General features: G+C 39.0%; 1 protein-coding gene across 3 annotated transcripts in view; it reads left to right on the forward strand.

Moving 5' to 3' along the window:
- Positions 1 to 16,597, forward strand: part of CCDC87 (coiled-coil domain containing 87) — a 1,578,580-nt gene extending 1,561,983 nt beyond the window's left edge. For all 3 annotated transcript variants that reach the window (XM_044087903.1, XM_044087902.1, XM_044087904.1), the window contains exon 21: positions 16,275 to 16,597. In XM_044087903.1, coding sequence (XP_043943838.1) covers positions 16,275 to 16,424 — 150 coding nt within the window. In that variant the 3' untranslated portion in view covers positions 16,425 to 16,597. The remainder of the gene's footprint in view (positions 1 to 16,274) is intronic.
- Positions 16,598 to 18,707: the final 2,110 nt, after the last annotated feature.

Here is an 18,707-nt window from a genome sequence, read left to right on the forward strand (position 1 = left end):
TGTTGCTAGTACTAGTACAAAATCTAGCCGTGTGATCATTTCTTCCATATTTAAACAGTTTATGTCTACAGCTGATATTTTTGTTTGTTGCTTACTTTTAATACATTTTTGTTATAGGTCTAGGCTGCTCAGTTCTATACACATTTTCATGGTTTAACAGTCTTTCTGCAAGTACAAGAAAGCCCTTAGCATCCTCAAGCCAAGTTTGACACCACCACTTTCTTAAAGCAATAATGATCTCTTAAATTAGGAACTGAAAATACTGCCATTTCGCACAAAAAAAACCCCACGAATGCCACAATGTTGAACCTTACAACAGCAAATGCAATACAGCATTCGTTGTTGTGAATTCTGACATTGTGAAGCAGATCGTACTATAGTGGGGATCGGGAAATGTACCCTTTCCCTGACTATAGTGCAATCCCAGAGTTTGTATATATAAGTAGCAGGGGGTGTGGGGGGTGCAGGGGGGGTTGCCCCCCTGCAAACACATTCTTTACTGTGCAATGCACAGTACTGCTGTTACCGAAGTGTGGTGACTGTTCGAAAATGTTGAATTCGACATTTACAGTCATTTTGTTTGACTTTTTTTTTTCTTCAATATTTTGATTTTCTTGTTTTCGTTTCGGTAATATGCTAATTTGCTGTGTACATTTCGTTCTAATGATAGTAAACCTTAAAATTAAACCCCCTAGTGACTTTCTAAAATATCGAGAGTACAAATTTAGGGGTTTAGATCTATCCCGGTATAAGTTTGTTAAATTGCTTATTTTCTTTGTAGTTATTCTCTGGATTTCTTAATATCATTTCCAAAGGTTTTTTACTAGAAAAACACCACATTAAAGCACCTATACTCTAATTTTGGTCAGATGAGTTTCCCCTAATTGTATAAAGTTTGCACATATACTAAAAAAAATACTCTTATACAAGTTCAAGTTAGTGACATAAAGGTTAACTAGCTTTGGTCCCAGAATACAGGCCCAAAATGCACTTTAGTTAACTTTGAGCCACTTTGACTGATTACCTTCAAGTAATACAAATCAGGATCTGTGACACCACCAGTTGTGTATCTAAGAGACCAAAAATGTTTTAAAACTAAGCTTTACTGTTTTGGTATGAGGAGTTTCGGGTTCATGGAGTCAAAGGATTGGGAGAATTCAATGTAAACCATATTTACTCAAAGGCTGTTGTGAAGAAATTAGATACTGTCATATGTGCTAGCATGTCTGGCCAGGGTTTTGTACATAATTTCAGACTAACTTGTGTATTATATGCCAGCATGTTTTAAAGAGCTGAGCAGTGTTCTGTTACATGTCTAACTGCGCGGGTTTGTGAAGGTGATTCTAAGTGCAGGCTGTTTCAGAGTCAGCTGATCTACAGATGATGTCACTGGAATGTTTTCAGTTGCTCTGTGTTTACTTTCAGAGACTGATGACAGGACAGAATTTTCAAAACAGCTGTGTGTCGATTTTCAAAAAGTGAAATGAAAATAAGAACTGGAACAGTTAAGATAGTTAACCTAATTTATAAAAGAGCCTGTAGAAGACAGTTGAGTTCAGTTCACAGTTGAGTAGTTGTTCAGTTGTGTTCCATTCAGTTCACAGTTGTACTGAGCTGTGGATTCCCAAAGGACTTACCAAGAACTGTAAGCCTGCCTTTTCTATGTTGTAATATTTAGTTTAGATCAGTGACAGTGTTCTTCAGTTAGATAGGAAATTATGGCTAAATTAGTCAGAGTTTTTTCCTAAATGTTGGATTTCTGTCCTTCAGTATTAATTTCATTTTCTTGGTGATTGAATTCTGTTGGTTTGCTGAAAATTACTGTTTTACATTTTTAATCATATTGCTTACTATTAAATATTTTTATTAGCTTACATTGCGGCTGGTCAATCAGTGTATTCTTTAGCGATTTAAGAGCGCTTATACCTGCTTTGATAATACCCAGGCCACTCCAAAAGCCTATCTGTTTTAGGTCATATGCTATCATTTGTCGGGATACCTAATTTTAATAACTGGACACCCCTTTGAAAGGGCATGTAGGCACTCTAGTTGGTGGCAGTGTTTTACTGTATCATTTATGGGAAGGGACACAGCTGGAAATCTGTGTCAGGCTTTCTCAGAAGTATTTGGATGTGTGAGATTCAATTTATTAAAGTGTTAGTGTATCAGAGATCTTAAATTGGGACACATTGCTCTGGAGTGTGTAATAAGGAGTTATATTTGGGGTGGACAGAAGTATGCAGTCCAGTCGGTTATAGAGCATGTTCCTGTTGTGCTTTTAGGGGAAATTGTGAAATATTACTCCTGTTTAAGTGACAGTCTCACACTGGAGTCAGTAGTGAGGATTGAAGTTCCTTGGTTACTGACCCAGGATAGTAGGGAACATCACATATTGATGGCAGTTCAGTGGAATATTGATCAGACTTCATATATTAGTGGCAGTTTGGTGGGACATTGACCGGACATCACAACTGTTATCCAAGGCTGATGTAATATTTATTTAAAATGCCAATTTATAGGTCATAATCTACCTGTTTTACATAAATGCACTCTGCATTATATGTATTAGGCCTTTCAGTTTTATCTCTGGTTGCAGCCTATTTAATATCAGCTTTTCCATTATATTACCATAAAATGACAGGAGATTGCTAGGTCCCTAATTTGTTATATCCCCTTTGTCTCCTTTATTTTTATAAATTGTCTTTGTTACAGATTTTTTTTCCAACCTACAGGCACATAACCCAAAGTAAAATTGTATTTGAAAATATATGGCTGTGGTTCCTCTATTTATCTGCAATATTTTCAGATCTCATTTTCCAAAGTCACATTGTTCACCTGCTCAGATTTTTTGTTAAAGTGTTATCAGTTTCAAGAGCTGTAGCCGGAGTACTTTCTTTCAACACACTACAAATATAATTTTCTTTAGTAATGAAGAAAATAGTGCAAGCAATAAGCCCTTACTTTCTTTTGGGCACAATATAACAGTTTTTTTTTCCATTACAGATTAATGTTACTGGGTTATCTTCTTTAGTTCTTCCAGTTCTAATGTATTCAAAGAAAGATTTCTGTTTTCCTTACACTTTTTATGTGCCATATGGTAAAATTCATACCTTTATTTTCCTTATGGCTATTTTCAATTTCTTACATGCTTTGTTCTTTGTTGCGCTTTCTTTTTTTATTTTTATTTTTTCCCATTTGCATGCCCCCCCCCCCCATCTGACTATCTGCTTCTTGTCTGCAGAATTTTGCCTTAAGTCTCCCCAGTACTATGTTCAGGGGCTGCGACTGCACTAGTGGTGCATTAGGAAGGGGAAGTGGAGCATTGCTCACATGTTTTGTATTTAGGATCAGACAGGGAGCTGGTGTAGATTTTATTTACTACTTTTTAGATGCCAGTGAGTTAACTATATTTAAGAATAACTGGTATATAAATTTTACTCCATCACGTAGTGGCAGATATTTAATTGGATTCCAGTTAGACTGAACTAGTAAGTTACTAAGTAGAGGTGATTGGAAAGGTTTTTGGAACACAACCAGCAAAAAGATGGAGCTTTCTTTAACTTAATTTGTTTTCATATGGCATATATGGGATAGCAATCACTTATGAAATCAGGTAAAAATAAATAAATAAATAAGATATTGTAAGGATTGTTTATCATTATCCAGTCCAAAAGAGTTTATTTTCTGTAGAATTGTATGTCTGATATGTTGCGATATCAGATGCTTAAGCCTGCAAAGGTTAGTAGGCAAGTGGTTTATTTGAAGGTGTGATCATTCACAGTAATTGATCATCACTTCCCCTAATATTGTTGAATTTTGTTTTAAGTTTCATGTTTCCCAGGAAAGCATGTCTTCTGTTGTTGAAGCATTATCCGATATACAGTTTAGGGAAAATATAAACAGTGATGAAATGAAAATCTTGTTGGTTCACTTGAAGGTGTGTTATGAGTATACCGTTTTACCAAAAATTCACTTTTCGTAATTTGTTGAGAGTTAGTTAATTCTCATATAGCATTGCCAAGCCACCTGCCCTTTTGGAAATGTTATATTTTCTTTTCATATTATATTCATAAGGAAGGTGTTCTTCATCTTTAATCTTAGGCTACAGCCATGTCAGTAATGCATACAATATCTGTCTTGTAGTTGTCAGTCCAACTGCATAAATATATTTTGTTGCTGATGCTTTTAATATTGATGTGGCAGAATTTTAAGGTACAGTTATAATTATTCGTTGGTGTGTGGATCTCGGATGATAGAGTTGCAGGAGGTAGCTTTTGCATTAGCCTCAGTGTCTCCAGATATTAGGTTATTTACAAGTATTGGCATATGTTTTTGTAATAAAATGTCTCTCAGGTTCTCAATTAATATTAGCTCTTTTTTTCAGTATCTTTAAGTTGATTATGATGCTTAAGTATTGCTAAAGTTGTTTGATGAATAGAAAGTAACTGAAATAGGTTAGTGTCATGTGCAATATTAAAACATCTAGTGTGGGAGCAGTTGCAGGATTCAGTTATTGTACAGTAGTATAAGGGAATATGGTAATGTAAGAAATTATATCATTGTTAGGGCAGTTAATATGAGTAAAGAATTGACATATTTTCTGTTATATGTAAGTAGAAATAAATTGTTGCGTTTACAGCCTTAAGAAATATAAAAAATATTGTATTTGATTAAGGTGGTTGATGGTATAATAGTGGATGTGAAGTTGTTCTATCTCGATGTTTATTCTTTACCGATGGGTTTGGAGCCGATCCCTTGGCTCCGAGTCAGCACCTACTGCAAAGTTCGAGGATTTCAAGTAGCTTGAGCTCTATCCCATGATGCACCCTGAGTTACCTCAGATTTAGTTTACCGCTGCAACTGATTGGAGGTTCCTGATAGTTCGGGGCAGTAAAACTTTAAATACTTTACTATTTTACAAATATTATTTTTAATTTTACACTATAGTAGATAGATATTTAGGTTAGAAAAGCTCTTAAAGCTTTATCTGTAGAGTTCCCTTCCCTGTGTGCTGTTTCCTAGCTGTATATTTGGCTTCATTTTCTTATAGGCCTATTTAACTTCTCTGACAAAAAAAAACTTTATTCAGTGACCTTTTGTCACATATATTGTTAAAATACTATTGTGTGATTACTTAGAGTTAATTTACTCATTAAAATTCTGTGTGTGTGTGTGCTTGTTAGGTTTAACTTTAAACTTGTGTGCATATATTTAGCCTGTTTTTTATAAGGCTTATTAGTAGTTATAGTTAGCCTTAGTTTAAAAGTTTTGTGTGTGTTTGTGCTGATAGTTAGCCTGTTTTTTTATTAAAAGGCTTATTAGTACTTATAGTTAGCCTTGGTTTAAAAGGCTTGTGTGTGTCTGTGTGCTTATAGTTAGCCTGTTTTTTTCAGAAGGCTAATTGATATTGCTGTTGTTGGGTGTGTATATTTCTGTCATGGCTGAAGACAAAGAAAAACACTCTAAGTTAGGTTTTAAAAAATGCCCTAAATGTGGGCAGAAGTTGTCGGTTACTGACTGCCATGTGAATTGTGTCTATTTGGGTGCCTTGCACCTACAAGAAACATGCTCTGCATGCCATTCTTTTTCCTCTAGAGTTCTCCAAGAGAGAAAAAGAAAGCTTACTGAGAGGGGTTTGTTGAAATCTTCTTTCCAGGAGGCTTTGAGTGACCAGGATGGATCTAGTAAGTCCTGAAAGTCCTCCAAGACTTCTGGAGAATCAAAAGAATAAAAAAAAATCAAAAAAATCTAAAGAGTCTGTGACATCGGCTCCACAGATCTTGGAGCCGACTGTCTTCTCTTTTCAGAGCCAGTCCCCAGCCTTGGAACCGGTATCTGAAACTCCTAAATCACCTCTACTCCATTCGGTACCATCAGTCCGATCATCTCACTCTTCTGTAAGCCTATCTGATGTGGATGTGGATCGTGTGGTGCAGAAGCTTTTACAGGCACCGGCCTTTGCCAAATTGTTATCGACTCCGACCCAGGTGGCTTCGGAGCAAAGACTCTTATGCCAGCTATATCTCTTCCTCCTCCAAGCCATACTGGTCCTTTGGAGCCAGAGGAGTTGGACCTGCTGACTGTGGAGCCTTCGGAGCTGATGCCTGCTACAGTGTCTTTGGCTCAGTTCACTCTGACATCCTCAGCACCGATCAAGGACTCTAGGAGCCGACACTCTCTGGTCGGGTCCAGGGAGGCTAGTCGAACTGACTTGTCGGTTCCAACTTTGCCTCTCGGGGCTTCGGCTCGGATGAGCTTGGCTCCTACCTCGGACTCAGAGCCCACTGCCCCAGTGCCAGGGGGTATTGACGGTTTCCTCGTATCCGTTGGTTCCTTTGCATCGGAGCAGAGGTGCCTTCAAAGCCATGAGGAGAGTTATGTCTCCCAAGACATCCTCAACTTCGGACCTGGCTTCTTCATCCCCTAAAGCACCTGTGTCTGCTTCTGCCTCACAGATCCTTGCTAAACACAGAGACCCAGAGCCTCAGACCTCCTCAGAAGCTCCCACTGATGAGGTTCCTAGGGAGAGAGAGTGTGTAAGAAGAAATATTTGGACTCCCCTCAGGAGTCATTAACGTCTGACACTGACTTGGATGAATCAGAAGGGTCCCCACGGTCCCCCTCTGAGTTATCTCATTTGCTGAGATACTGGAAATCCTTAGGAAGAGTGGTGGCTGGCAGTCCACCAACCCTACTGGGGATGAGTCTGTCCTCCTGAAGGCTTTTAAGTCTCAGCCCTCCACCTCTTGGGTGTCTCCGCCCTTCGATGAGCTGATGCAGCTGGTCTCACGAAGGGCATGGGAGTATCCGGATACTATGGAGCCTGTCCCTAGGAGGCCTAATAAGTTCATATCTGCCCCCCTAGATAAATCCTTCTTGACAAAAGGTGTGCCAGTTGATGCCATGGTGGTGGCAGCAGCCACCAAAAAGGAAATGTCTGAAACTTCCTTGTCTATCCTTCCTCCTAACAGAGACTCCAGGATCATGAATAGATTTGGGAAGTGAATGTTTAGTTCAGCAACTTTTGCTCTTTGTTTGCTTAACTATTTAACCCATTTTATCAGACTACAAAGTAATCTCCTTAAAGAGCTGGGAGATACTCTTTAGGGTACAGTAGCTGCTGGAGCTACAGACAAAGTTGCCACCCAGCTTGCTACTCTCAGTTCTATAGTGAATTTGTCCATGCGCCTCATTTCATATGCAGCTGATGGAACGAGTAGGGCAGCAGGTACAGGAGTTGCTCTTAGGAGACACTCCTGGATGCACTTGTTTTCCTTTACGCAGCCCTGCAAGTCATCTTTCGTGAATACCCCTTTTGATGGCTCGTCCCTTTTCAGGCCTAAAGTCAAGGAAACCTTAACCAAGTGTGAGCAGGACGGAAAGACTCTGTCTGCCATCGGGGTCCATTTTTCCACCCCTACCAGACCAGACCAAGGGTCAAAGGGGAGGGAAAATGTGGTTCCGAAAAGCCCAAGGAGCCTTTCAGGACACACATGGTGAACCCCCCTCCAGGGGCAGAAGAGGGGACAATAATGGAAGACTCCGCCCTCGCGACAGAGGGGTCTGCAACACCAAGGCAACAGAGATCACTTCTTTGGGAAGCCCTACCAACGCTCCTGAAAGGAGGCCTGACTGTCCTGCTCTGGAGGCAGTCAGGGGTCACTTATCTTTGTACCCAGACGCCTGTCTCAAAATAACAAATAACAACTGAGTACAAAGTATCATTTCCAGAGGATACTTCATCCCTTTCACCACACCCCCTCCACCGACAAGGAAAATCCCGGACGTTCCACCCAGTTACAGGGAACAAGCAACAGTAGAGGTTCAGACGTTGCTAAGAAAAAGAGTCATCCAACCAGTCCCAGCAGACCAGACAGGATCCAGAACTTACTCAAGATTCTTTTTAGTTCCAAAAAAGACAGGTGATTGGAGACCTATATTGGACCTCAGCAGACTAAACAAATCTGTAAAGAAAGAGAAGTTTCAGATGGTCACGCTTCAGTCAATACTTCCCTTCTTAGGGAAAGACAATTGGATGTGCTCAATAGATCTCCAGGATGCGTACTAACACATAAAAATGGCCAGGCCATCCAGAGATCATCTGTGCTTCTGGCTGGGAGCCAATCATTACCAGTTTCAAGCCCTGCCCTTTGGTCTCACTACAGCCCCCAGAGTGTTCACCAAATGCATGGCAGTGGTCACGGCTCACCTGAGATGTTTAGGATTCCAGGTGTTTTCATACCTAGACGATTGGCTCCTTACCGCCACCAACAGGCATCAACAAATTCAGGCCAGGAAGTCCACTCTGTCACTCTGCAATCAGCTGGTCATTACAATAAACTCAGAAAAATCTGCCTTGTCGCCATCACAGCATATCGTCTTTATCGGAGCAGAACTGGACACTACCACCACCACACTAAGACTTCCAGTAGAAAAAAAATAAACATCACTTCCCTTTTAAAGCTTTTTAAAGTGACATCACACAATAATATTAACTGCTGCCTTTAAAATTGCAATGTATTTAAAAAGTTCATATTGAATCCCTACTCAAGCTCCCAAGTAAAAAACACACACAACAATATAAAAACATATAAAAAATATATATGAACATTGTGTAAACATTAATCAAATATTCAAAGCTCTCTGTTTTAAAAGTGGAACAATAGATATATTGTCATTAATACCTGGGAAAGTTCTGACATTGAGTCTTAGTTGCCACCTTGTCTCACTTAGCTCTAAAGCCAACTTATAATCACCGCCCCTCTGGTTTTTCACCACCCGGTCAATAATAAAGAATAAAAATCTCCTAAAATTAGTGCAAATGTTAGAATGATTATAAAGTGCAGTTTTCTTATTCTTGATGTCCCTAACATGCTCGGCAATTCTATCCTTAAGTTTACGGGTAGTTTTCCCCACATAGAATGCCGAGCATGCACTGCATGTTGCTACGTATACCACATTCATGGTAGTGCAGGTACATCTACTGGGACAATCAAGAGTACGGTGGTAACCTTCAACAGCCACATACGGGCCATCATTAACAAATTTATAATAATTACAGTGTCCACATTTAAACATCTGGGACCTGTAATATTTAGTTATTTTTGACCCATTCGTTCCCAGCAAATCTTTCATGTTACTACCCCTACTGCAAACTATATGTGGCTTGTCACCTATTTTTGTCTAAGTGTTGCATCAAAACCGGTATCCCAAGCAGCCTCCAAAATCTTTAATAATTCTAAACAATCATGGTTATATTTTACTACCATAACCTTATTGTTCACTTGTAGTTTATTACTGTCCTCTGTAACACTAGCATCTTGCATTAATATGGGACAAAACAAAGTAGACCTACACCTATATACTTCTTTTTTGATACATAGTAACATTTCAATAGGGTAACCTCTATTAATGAATATTCCGATCAATTTATATATTTCACTTGTAAATTCACTATCATCACTAATGAGCCTTGATAATCTACACATTTGACCCTTTAAATTTTTAGAAAATCTACCTTCTCCAATGGGTTGTTACATTATGACAGTTGTCATCCACCCCATCAGAAGAGGGGGGTTGTGAAGGGTCAAATGTGTAGATTATCAAGGCTCATTCAAAAGGGAAGTGGTGTTTATTTTCTATGACTGATGAAGCCTGGGATATACAGGTGAAAGCGCTCAGTCGTTTGGTTCATTTTGAATAAAGCATTGTTTCGCTTTTCAGGGTTGTGGTAGGACCTTCTTTTTTATTTTATTTTTGTGTTTGGTGATACTTTTCGTTAGTTCCAACCTTTGTGTGGTGGTCTATTGAGTTTTTTCCAGTAGAAAGAGTCTTACTTCTCCATCAGCATGTCCACATTCTAATATCCAAAAACAAAGCACCAGCATCAGAAGTTCTTAAATTATTAGGTATGATGGCAGCAGCAGTTCTAGCTATACCACTAGGTCATATGCATATGCGGATACTACAATGGCTGTTGTTCACTCAATGGTCTTACCAAGAGCTCCCCATGTCTCACATGATAATGATCACAAATTCCTGCAAAAAGGATCTTCAGTGGTGGTTGACCTCACTTCATGTTACGATAGGACGCCCATTTGCGCTACCCCCTCCAGCAGCCACAGTGACCACGGACGCTTCCCTGATAGGGGGGGCATTTTCAGGGAAAGACAGCCCAAGGCACATGGACCAATCAAGGGACACATCTGCATATCAATATCCTAGAGATGAGAGCAGTACTTTTGGCGGCGCAGTACTTCCAGGACACTCTTCCTCTGGGTACAATTGTGATTCAGAGGGACAACATGTCAGTGGTCTGGTATTTGAACAAACAAGGAGGAACCAGATCTTACCCCCTTTGTCCCAAGGCCCTCAGAGTATGGCAGTGGGCTATTTCCACCCAGCACTTTCTGTTAGCAATGCACATCCCAGGGAACTCTAACATGATAGCAGACAAGTTGAGCAGAGCAATTTTGTATGCCCCACAAGTGGTCCCTCAAGATGGAAATAGCGGACAGTATATTCCACAGGTGGGGCCAGCCTTGCTGCAACCTTTCTACCAGTCACATGAACACCAAATGCAGAAGCTACTTTGCCGTGATAACCCCTCCAGGAGAAGCCCCAAGGGACTCACTCGTTCAAGATTGGTCCCCGGGTCTCCTCTATGTATTTCCACCAATCCCATTGATACCCAAGGTATTACAGAAAGTCAAAGCCCTGGGAAGGACCATTATTCTAATAGCTCCCTATTGGCCACATCAGATTTGTTCCCCTTCCTTCGACTTCATCTTTTGGAGGACCCCTGGATTCTGGACCCAGTTTCAGACCTTCTGACGCACTCATCGGGGGAACTCGATCCCTTTCTGCAGTCCCTGAAGCTGACAGCTTGGCTTCTCCAATTCCTATCATAGCCAGGTTCCATAACCTTTCCAGTGAGACAAAGCAAATTCTCCTATCATCTCATAAATCCTCTCCGAGGAAACTGTACCTCAGCAAATCAAAAAAAAATTTCTATATGGGCCGCTAAAAACAATATTGATCCTTACCAAGCCCTATGGCCTCTGTTCTAGATTTCTTAACCATGATATTCAATAAAGGAGCTGCAGCAGCAACATTCCATATTCAACTTGCTGCCATTTCTAACTTTCATCTGGGATTTGAAGGACTGAATATTATGTCACGCAAATTATCCAAAGCCTTTCTCAAAGAGACCTTTCATATTAGACCACGTGTGAAATCTCCCTATTCTCCATGGAATCTAAATATTATGCTTTCCCGCATAGTTCTTCCACCATTTGAACCAGCTTCCTCATGTGACCTCAAATTTTTGTCATGCAAAACCATCTTTTTAGTGGCTATTACATCTGCCCGCAGAGTGTCAGAGCTTCAGGCCTTATCCATTAAGCCTCCTTATTTGATTTTCCATGCTGACAGTCTCTCACTTCAAATAAACCCTTCTTTCTTACCCAAAGTTTGCACTGAAACTAATCTCAACCAAATTATTGATTTGCCAGTTTCTTCCCCAACCATTCCAGCAATTTAGAGTACATGCTGCACAAACTTGATGTTCACAGACAGCTCAGATTTTATTTGGATAGAACAAAAGATTTCAGGAAATCAGACCAGCATTTTGTTTCATTCTCAGATTCCAGGAAGGGTATGTCAGTGGCTAAAACAACTCTGTCTAAATGGATATCTGATTGTATCACCTTTGCTTATTTAGCTGCCAATATGCCCTTGCAGCATAAAATTAAAGCTCACTCAACCAGAGCAGTTTCTACATCATCTGCCTTTTCTGCCAGACTGCCTATTGATAACATTTGCGCAGCAGCCACTTGGTCAAAACCTCATACCTTTATCACTCATTACAAAGTTGACAGGGCCTCCTTTGGATCCACGGTCCTGAGAAATATACTTCCGTGAGCCACCCGAGGTTGATGGTACTTGGGATGCTACCCATCAGTAAAGAATGAACGGCGAGATAGAACAACTTCACATAAAGAAGTTATGTACTTACCATAACATTCCATGTGAGTTGTTCATCTCGCCTTCATTCTTACATCCCTCCCTCCTACCCCCTCCTGGGCTTTCAGAAGACTGAGATGTTAGATCCTTCCTGGTCACTCAACCCCTCTATACTTTCTCTCTTATGGAGTTATAGAATGACATATGGTATTATTTTATGCAGCAAACAAGATCTGAGGTAACTCAGGGTGCATCATGGGATAGGGACTTGGCCTCGAGCTACTTGAAATCCTCGAGCTTTGCAGTAGGTGCCAACTCGAACCCATCAGTAAAGGATGAAGGCGAGATGAACAAATCACATGGAACATGGAACGTTATGGTAAGTACATAACTTCTTTTTATGTTGTATTAGATGTCAATGAGACAGAAATAGTAGTGTTTTTTGCAAGGGGCATGACACTCACATCCCCGAGACTTAACTTATGTATACACACACACACACACACACAGACATATATATATATATATATATATATATATATATATATATATATATATATATATAAAATATACACTAACTCCATGGTCACACCTATATGAAGAAGGGGGGTATTTCCCCTCCCTCCAAAAAAAAAAAACTGACATCACTGCTAGCACAGCTCACCAGCATTAATTTCTTGTGGAGGAACTCTGATCCTCAGTGGGTTTAACTTCAAGCAAATAAAAAGGGAGAGTTCAGTCTTCAACTGACTCTATTGTGCAATATGCTATTGCTGGTGTTAGTTTCTGAATGATATGACTTTTTTTTTTTTTTTTAATTTTTATTTTTTACAAAACATTTTTCTTGAGATCAGCCGATTGCTGTTTGTACTACTGATTACATGGCTGCGTTCTCATTAGGGTAGATTATAGTATATATCATGCCAATGGTAGAGTTTCGTTTGTGAAAGGACATATACCAGAAATGGAGGGGAATGAGGGCAGGAGGAGGAGAGCAAAGTGCATAAAGAATTAATGGAATTATGCACACTGTTTCAAGTATAATTCATTGATTTCAGCCAGATTACAGAAAGTGATATACACACAAGAAAATGTCTCAGTAACTATAAATATGCCTTTAAAACAAAACATGAACTGTATAAAGTATTTATAGTATTATAAAGACTATTTCCCACTATAATGCACATATGCCAGGCAGTACAAGGACTAATAGGAACTATAATACATGCTATTAGTACTGGTGGAAAAGGGTGAAGTTAGTTAAGACAACATTATGGGCATTGGTAAAGAAATGCGATGGCAGCCTAACTCTTTACCTGTTTATAAATGTAACCTATTTAGGAATGAGCAAGATAGGTGTTGTAGGTCAGCCTTATACTGCTAAAGTAACAACTGGTGCGATTTTACACCAGTGTGCGAACTGTGGTATTGGCGGTACATTTAAAAGTAAATGGTAAAGAAAGCCAGGAGTAAATAGGGGAAGAGGTATAGCCTCTAATGATACCAAGCAAAATACTCCTACAGTACTCTGCTAAATAGAGGGGAGTGGGTATAGCCTCTAATGATACCAAGAAACAGGCCCCAACAGTACTCTATATGTGAGATCTAAACAAATATAATAAAACAAACAATAATGTAATTGCTGGCTACCTAGACACAGCTGCAGAAAAATGTGTTTGCTGTATGAGATGGTGCAGGCTCGTCCTATAGAGTATGCGCAAGGCACAACCCTGACTGATTGAGGTATGGAACACAACCTAAGTGAAGATATGTCTCAGCAGGGAATTAAGAGAGAGAGAGAGTGTGTAGAATAGTTTCAAACAGAATTAATGAAATGCATGCATATTTATAACCCCATATAGCTAATGCTACTGGATCAGTGATCATTTGAACATGTAGTGTCATAGTAACTTCAGCTTACACAACTGTACTTTGAGCATGAACATATAAACAATTTTATGATGTGTGTATACAAGATTTAGTGTACTTTGTGCCTTTTCCTTATACCTCAGTGCAGAAAAAAGCTGCCTCATTTTTCATATATTACTATGGTGTAAGGTGGAAAGCAAATGACCCACTAGATCATGCCAGCTCCTTTTTAAAGTGGGTGATTATAGTAGGTAAGTATGAGCTGGATTTGTGGCCTGATTTTTGATAAAACTTAATATTCTTATTTCTTGAAGGCTTGGGGGTGATTTTTTTCACAGCCTCAGCATATGACATTTTGATGTGATTAATGAAGGACTGTGGTGGAAGTGTATGAAGCTCATAGGGCAACTTTTCATAAGTTCCTCATTAATTACTGTCAGTTGTTTATATAAAGTGGTATGGATAAAACATTTATTTTCTGACTAGATCAGCAGCACATTTAACTAAACTAACAAGCTTAGACAAACACAGTAATGACATGACACTAAATATATGGACAAAGGTATTCTGGAACATTCCTTCCAATCACAATTCATAGCCTAGATTAACAGCAGAAATATACAATTATTATTCAGAACCTGTATAATATCACTGGTCTTTGTATATTTTCTCATACTCTGCACCTTCTAATGACTTCATCTATATAGTCACACAAAGATGGCTGTATTCAATACAAAACCTGTAGCAAAACAAGGCCAAACTACAGAAACATATTATTTATGTTACAAACTGCTTCACTCAAGCACTCAACATCCCTTTGTTTCATAGCAAGGCAGTACTATGAGCCTTATCTAGCTTGCAGCATGCAGTTGCTGTAAATGTCTCTGGGCTGAAATAAAGGAATCCATTTTGTTATTTGTAATGTTTAAAAAATTCTACTAGACAAAATTCATTCTGACACATATATTTTTTTATATTTCAGTATAGGCCTAATAAGAAGTAAACCTGATTAGTTAGGTATATAACCTCTCACAGATTGAATTATTACTGCTGAGAATACACTCATTATCTGTGAGCTTATGGGTGTTAGCACACTGTCTTTGAACAATGCTAAAAGGCTGACAGCATAGGTGAAACTAGAAGGGTGATCTTCCATCTTATCCATTGCTTAGGTGTTTAGACAAGTAAGGTAACTACAGCAAATAAATAAATAAATACCTCTCAACTTCTTAGAGCACGAAATCTGGACAAAGCCATAAATAAAAGTGGGACAAAGGCCGAAAAAATAGGGACAATTTTTAAATATTGCTCTTACAAGCTTAGAAAGTTGATATAATAACAGGTTTTGTATTAGCATGTATTTTCTGAAGGATATGAATGAAGCTCAAATGTATGTCATTATTTTCTAACTTCAGTCTTTAATGATTTACCACTAATCTGCCAGAAATCCACAATTTTATGAAAAACAGACCAAAAACATGAGGCCAAAATCTGGACATTCTGCAAAAATCTGTACAGTTGAGAGGTATGAGTAGAGGGTGTATATAATTATGGTAGAATGCACAAAACATACAGAAGGCACTCCCATGAATGATATTCTTGTCCCAGATGTTGCAGATTTTAAAAGTTAGATGGAAAAAAAAAGAATTGATGCTATGTCCTGGACTGTGCTCTAAGCAAGCAAGAAGATACAAAACACAGGGTAGCTCAAGCTTTAGCATTCTAAGAGGAGGCACTTCCAATTTAATCTCCTAGTGCTCACTAGTATAAGCAGATGAGACAAGACTGGGAGGAGCTTCCAAAGCAATTTGGATTAAAGTCAGGCAACTCAAGAGCTGCTTAGTATAAAAGACCAGTACATGTCGCTTGAGTATATACTCAGTATTCAGGATCTATGAAATACAGTGGGAAGGTACAAGTATTTAAATAACTTAAAGTGAATCACTTCACAAAATGATACTTCTGTGCTTAATAGCAATAGCCAGTGAAAGTGGAGGGAAGGAATTTTGTGGTCGAATTAACATAATGGGGAGACAACAAGAGAGAGAGCGAGAGAGAGAGAGAAAGAGAGAGACACTGGGTTTAAGAACACAATGGAAAGAGGGTGAATGGGATGGGAAAATTCTGCATTTTTTTTACCTCTTTTTAGTGAAAATTGATGAAAAAAAAACTGCCGATAGCATTCCAGTCTGCGTACATTGAATAAAGTACTGGAACTTACCTCTTTTGGAGTCTGGCCCATAGACAAGGGTTCACAGTCATGTCTGAAATGGGTCCCCAGACCACCTATTTGGTCACCAAATAGTAAATAAATAAAATAAATAAGTAGACCTTCATAATCATTTCTTGATATGCACATCTGTATGTACTTATCTAATTTGCTTCACTGCTATGTATTATTGCTGACCTGTAGTTTAAAATACAATGTTTGTGTTTCCCAGGGTCGTTCATACATTGAGAAAATGAAATGGGATAAAGTAGAGATGTTGTACTGGCTACAACAAAAAAGACGTCATCTTACTGTGGAACAAGTAATCGAACAAAGGGAGAACATACCTCTGCGACTTCCTCCTCTAAAACTTTTACCATAAAAAATTGCTATGTTTTTATGATACTGAAGAAAAAATAATAATTTCAAGTCATGTTATTCTCTGTATTACTGCATCCGGTTTCTTATATTGTAATTTTGGACTATGTTGAATAGTTGTCATTTTATACCTTTCACCGTTATATAGATCATTAAATCTTAAATGCCACAAAGCCAGGTATATTTTGTCTTTGTTAATTAAATTCATGGTCTATAAATTACTTTTCTGTCATGCAAACAAATATCAATTTTGGGTTATGCAGCTCAAAATAACTATGGTGTAAGGATGAAGCAAAATGTGTATCAGCCAGTGTGGAAACAACAAAATAGTATTCAGTGTAAAAAAATACAAAAGCATGTAATTGCTGACACATCTAGTTACAACTGCAGACACCACAAGACAGTCCTTAGTATAACTGTATTTAAGGCATCTGAATAGTACATTTGGGTGGGAAATTCAAAGGAGGCAGACTTATTATTTCTGATTTTAAAAGGGTACAGCTTGTGAAGATGCAGACCATAGTGAATATGAGTGTAATATGAGGTGATCATCATATTGATCATTGCTGCAGTAGCCTTAGCCATATGGGTTATATCCTGACAAAGGTATAATAGCTGACCAACTTCTAAAGTTTCAAGGCACCTTCCACACACCCAAGTCATCAGACAGCTCGAGCTGAGCTGACTGAAAAAACAGGTTTCGGTGCCAAGCCCTTCAGAGCTTTACTGCCATAAGACAGCACTGCTCTGTGGGCTGTCAAGGGTCGATAACCGGCTTGTGCTGTTCCTTTGCTGGGCAGATAAGTTCTCTTTGGGGAAAAATCTTCCACATTAAAAAATGTTTGTTTTAGTGTACTTTTCTGTTTAGGAATGTTATTTTTAAACTAGGAGTTTGTGATTTAACAGACTTAACTATACTTTTTTCCTGTCAATTTAAAAATTGTTTAATGTAATTGAAAAACAATTTTCTGTAGAGAAATTGTGTTTATTTGACTTTTTGGGGCTGGTTAACTGTTGTAAAGTGCTTTTTACTGTTTTGTGTAAAAAAATTACTTTTAAAGACTTTAAATATTTGCCTGCTTTTGCAGCTTGTTTTTTCCCAGGAAAGAGGCACAATTTTCAGCGTGACCATGGAACAATCTACAGGTACATGGTTGGTGCTCTTCCTGCCACAAAAAGAAAAAGTTAAGTATTTGCCAACACAGCAACCTAACAGTTTACCTCAGCCACAGGTGCATGACTCTGCTGTTGCCATCACCCGTTCCTCAGGCCACTCATCTTTTACTCCTGATCTCTCAGGTGTAGCACCTGCAGCCACTATGGACTGGAGGTTAGTCAAGTCCTCTTGGCTGTTGGGTCCCCTCAGTGGAAAAAGGACAGCATCTCTTGTCAGTCCTGGGAACAGAGAAGACTTCTCTATTTGATCAGTGTTGTACCCATCCCTGGGGAAGCTGCTACTGCCATTCATAACTTTGTAGTACTTGGAGTGCGATGATTAAGCTCTGATATTCAGAAAAAGACAAACCAGTTAAGTGCTAGATAGGTGTGAGACGTGACCTTAACAAAAGTTAAGCACCACCTGCTGAAGTGGTTAAGGTTAGGCCCTGCACTTGGCAATTGGACACTTAATTGGCTGTAGGTGAGAGTGTGTGTGCAAGTGACAGGGGTCCAGGGAAGTAAATAGTGTGGGAAGAAATAGCCAGGGAATTGTTATGGCTAGGCTTGTATAGGCCCTAGGGCTGATAGCCTAGTACCAACCTATGAACCTGTGAGTGGTACAAATGAACTTCCGCTGCAGGGCTAGCCACCCGGCAGTGCAAACCTTGGTTCAAGATGATTGACAATGCTGAAGTGACACTCCAACCCCATATGCAAAATGGGAAAAGGGGTTGAGGATGGATGGATTGGTGACCTGATCATAATTATCTTTGTTGACCCAATTTTTCCTGTCAAAAAGAAACAGAAAACTAAACATGTATCTAATCCTCCTTAAATTTCCTTAGACAGTTGTTGTTTACTGTGACTGGCTCAGGGTTTAATTCAGGCTATTGATCCTTCTTATAAGATGGTTTCCAGTAAAAGAAAGTGGGCTAATTATTTTTCTGAAGAGATTCAAAATGGTGAATCGGTACAGGAAGATGAAGGGACAGATACAGAGTTTTCTCCTCAATTTTATGATTCAGACTCAGAGGAGAACTCAGTTTCTGATTCTCCCTGTGGGGGTTTCTCTTTCTCTAAGACTATTTCCAGAATGTGCCAGTGTTTTCAATAAAAGAACATCAAGGCT

Source organism: Protopterus annectens, chromosome 11.part0 (assembly GCF_019279795.1).
Source record: "Protopterus annectens isolate FY-2018-M chromosome 11.part0, PAN1.0, whole genome shotgun sequence".
NCBI classification, from domain to species: domain Eukaryota; kingdom Metazoa; phylum Chordata; order Ceratodontiformes; family Protopteridae; genus Protopterus; species Protopterus annectens.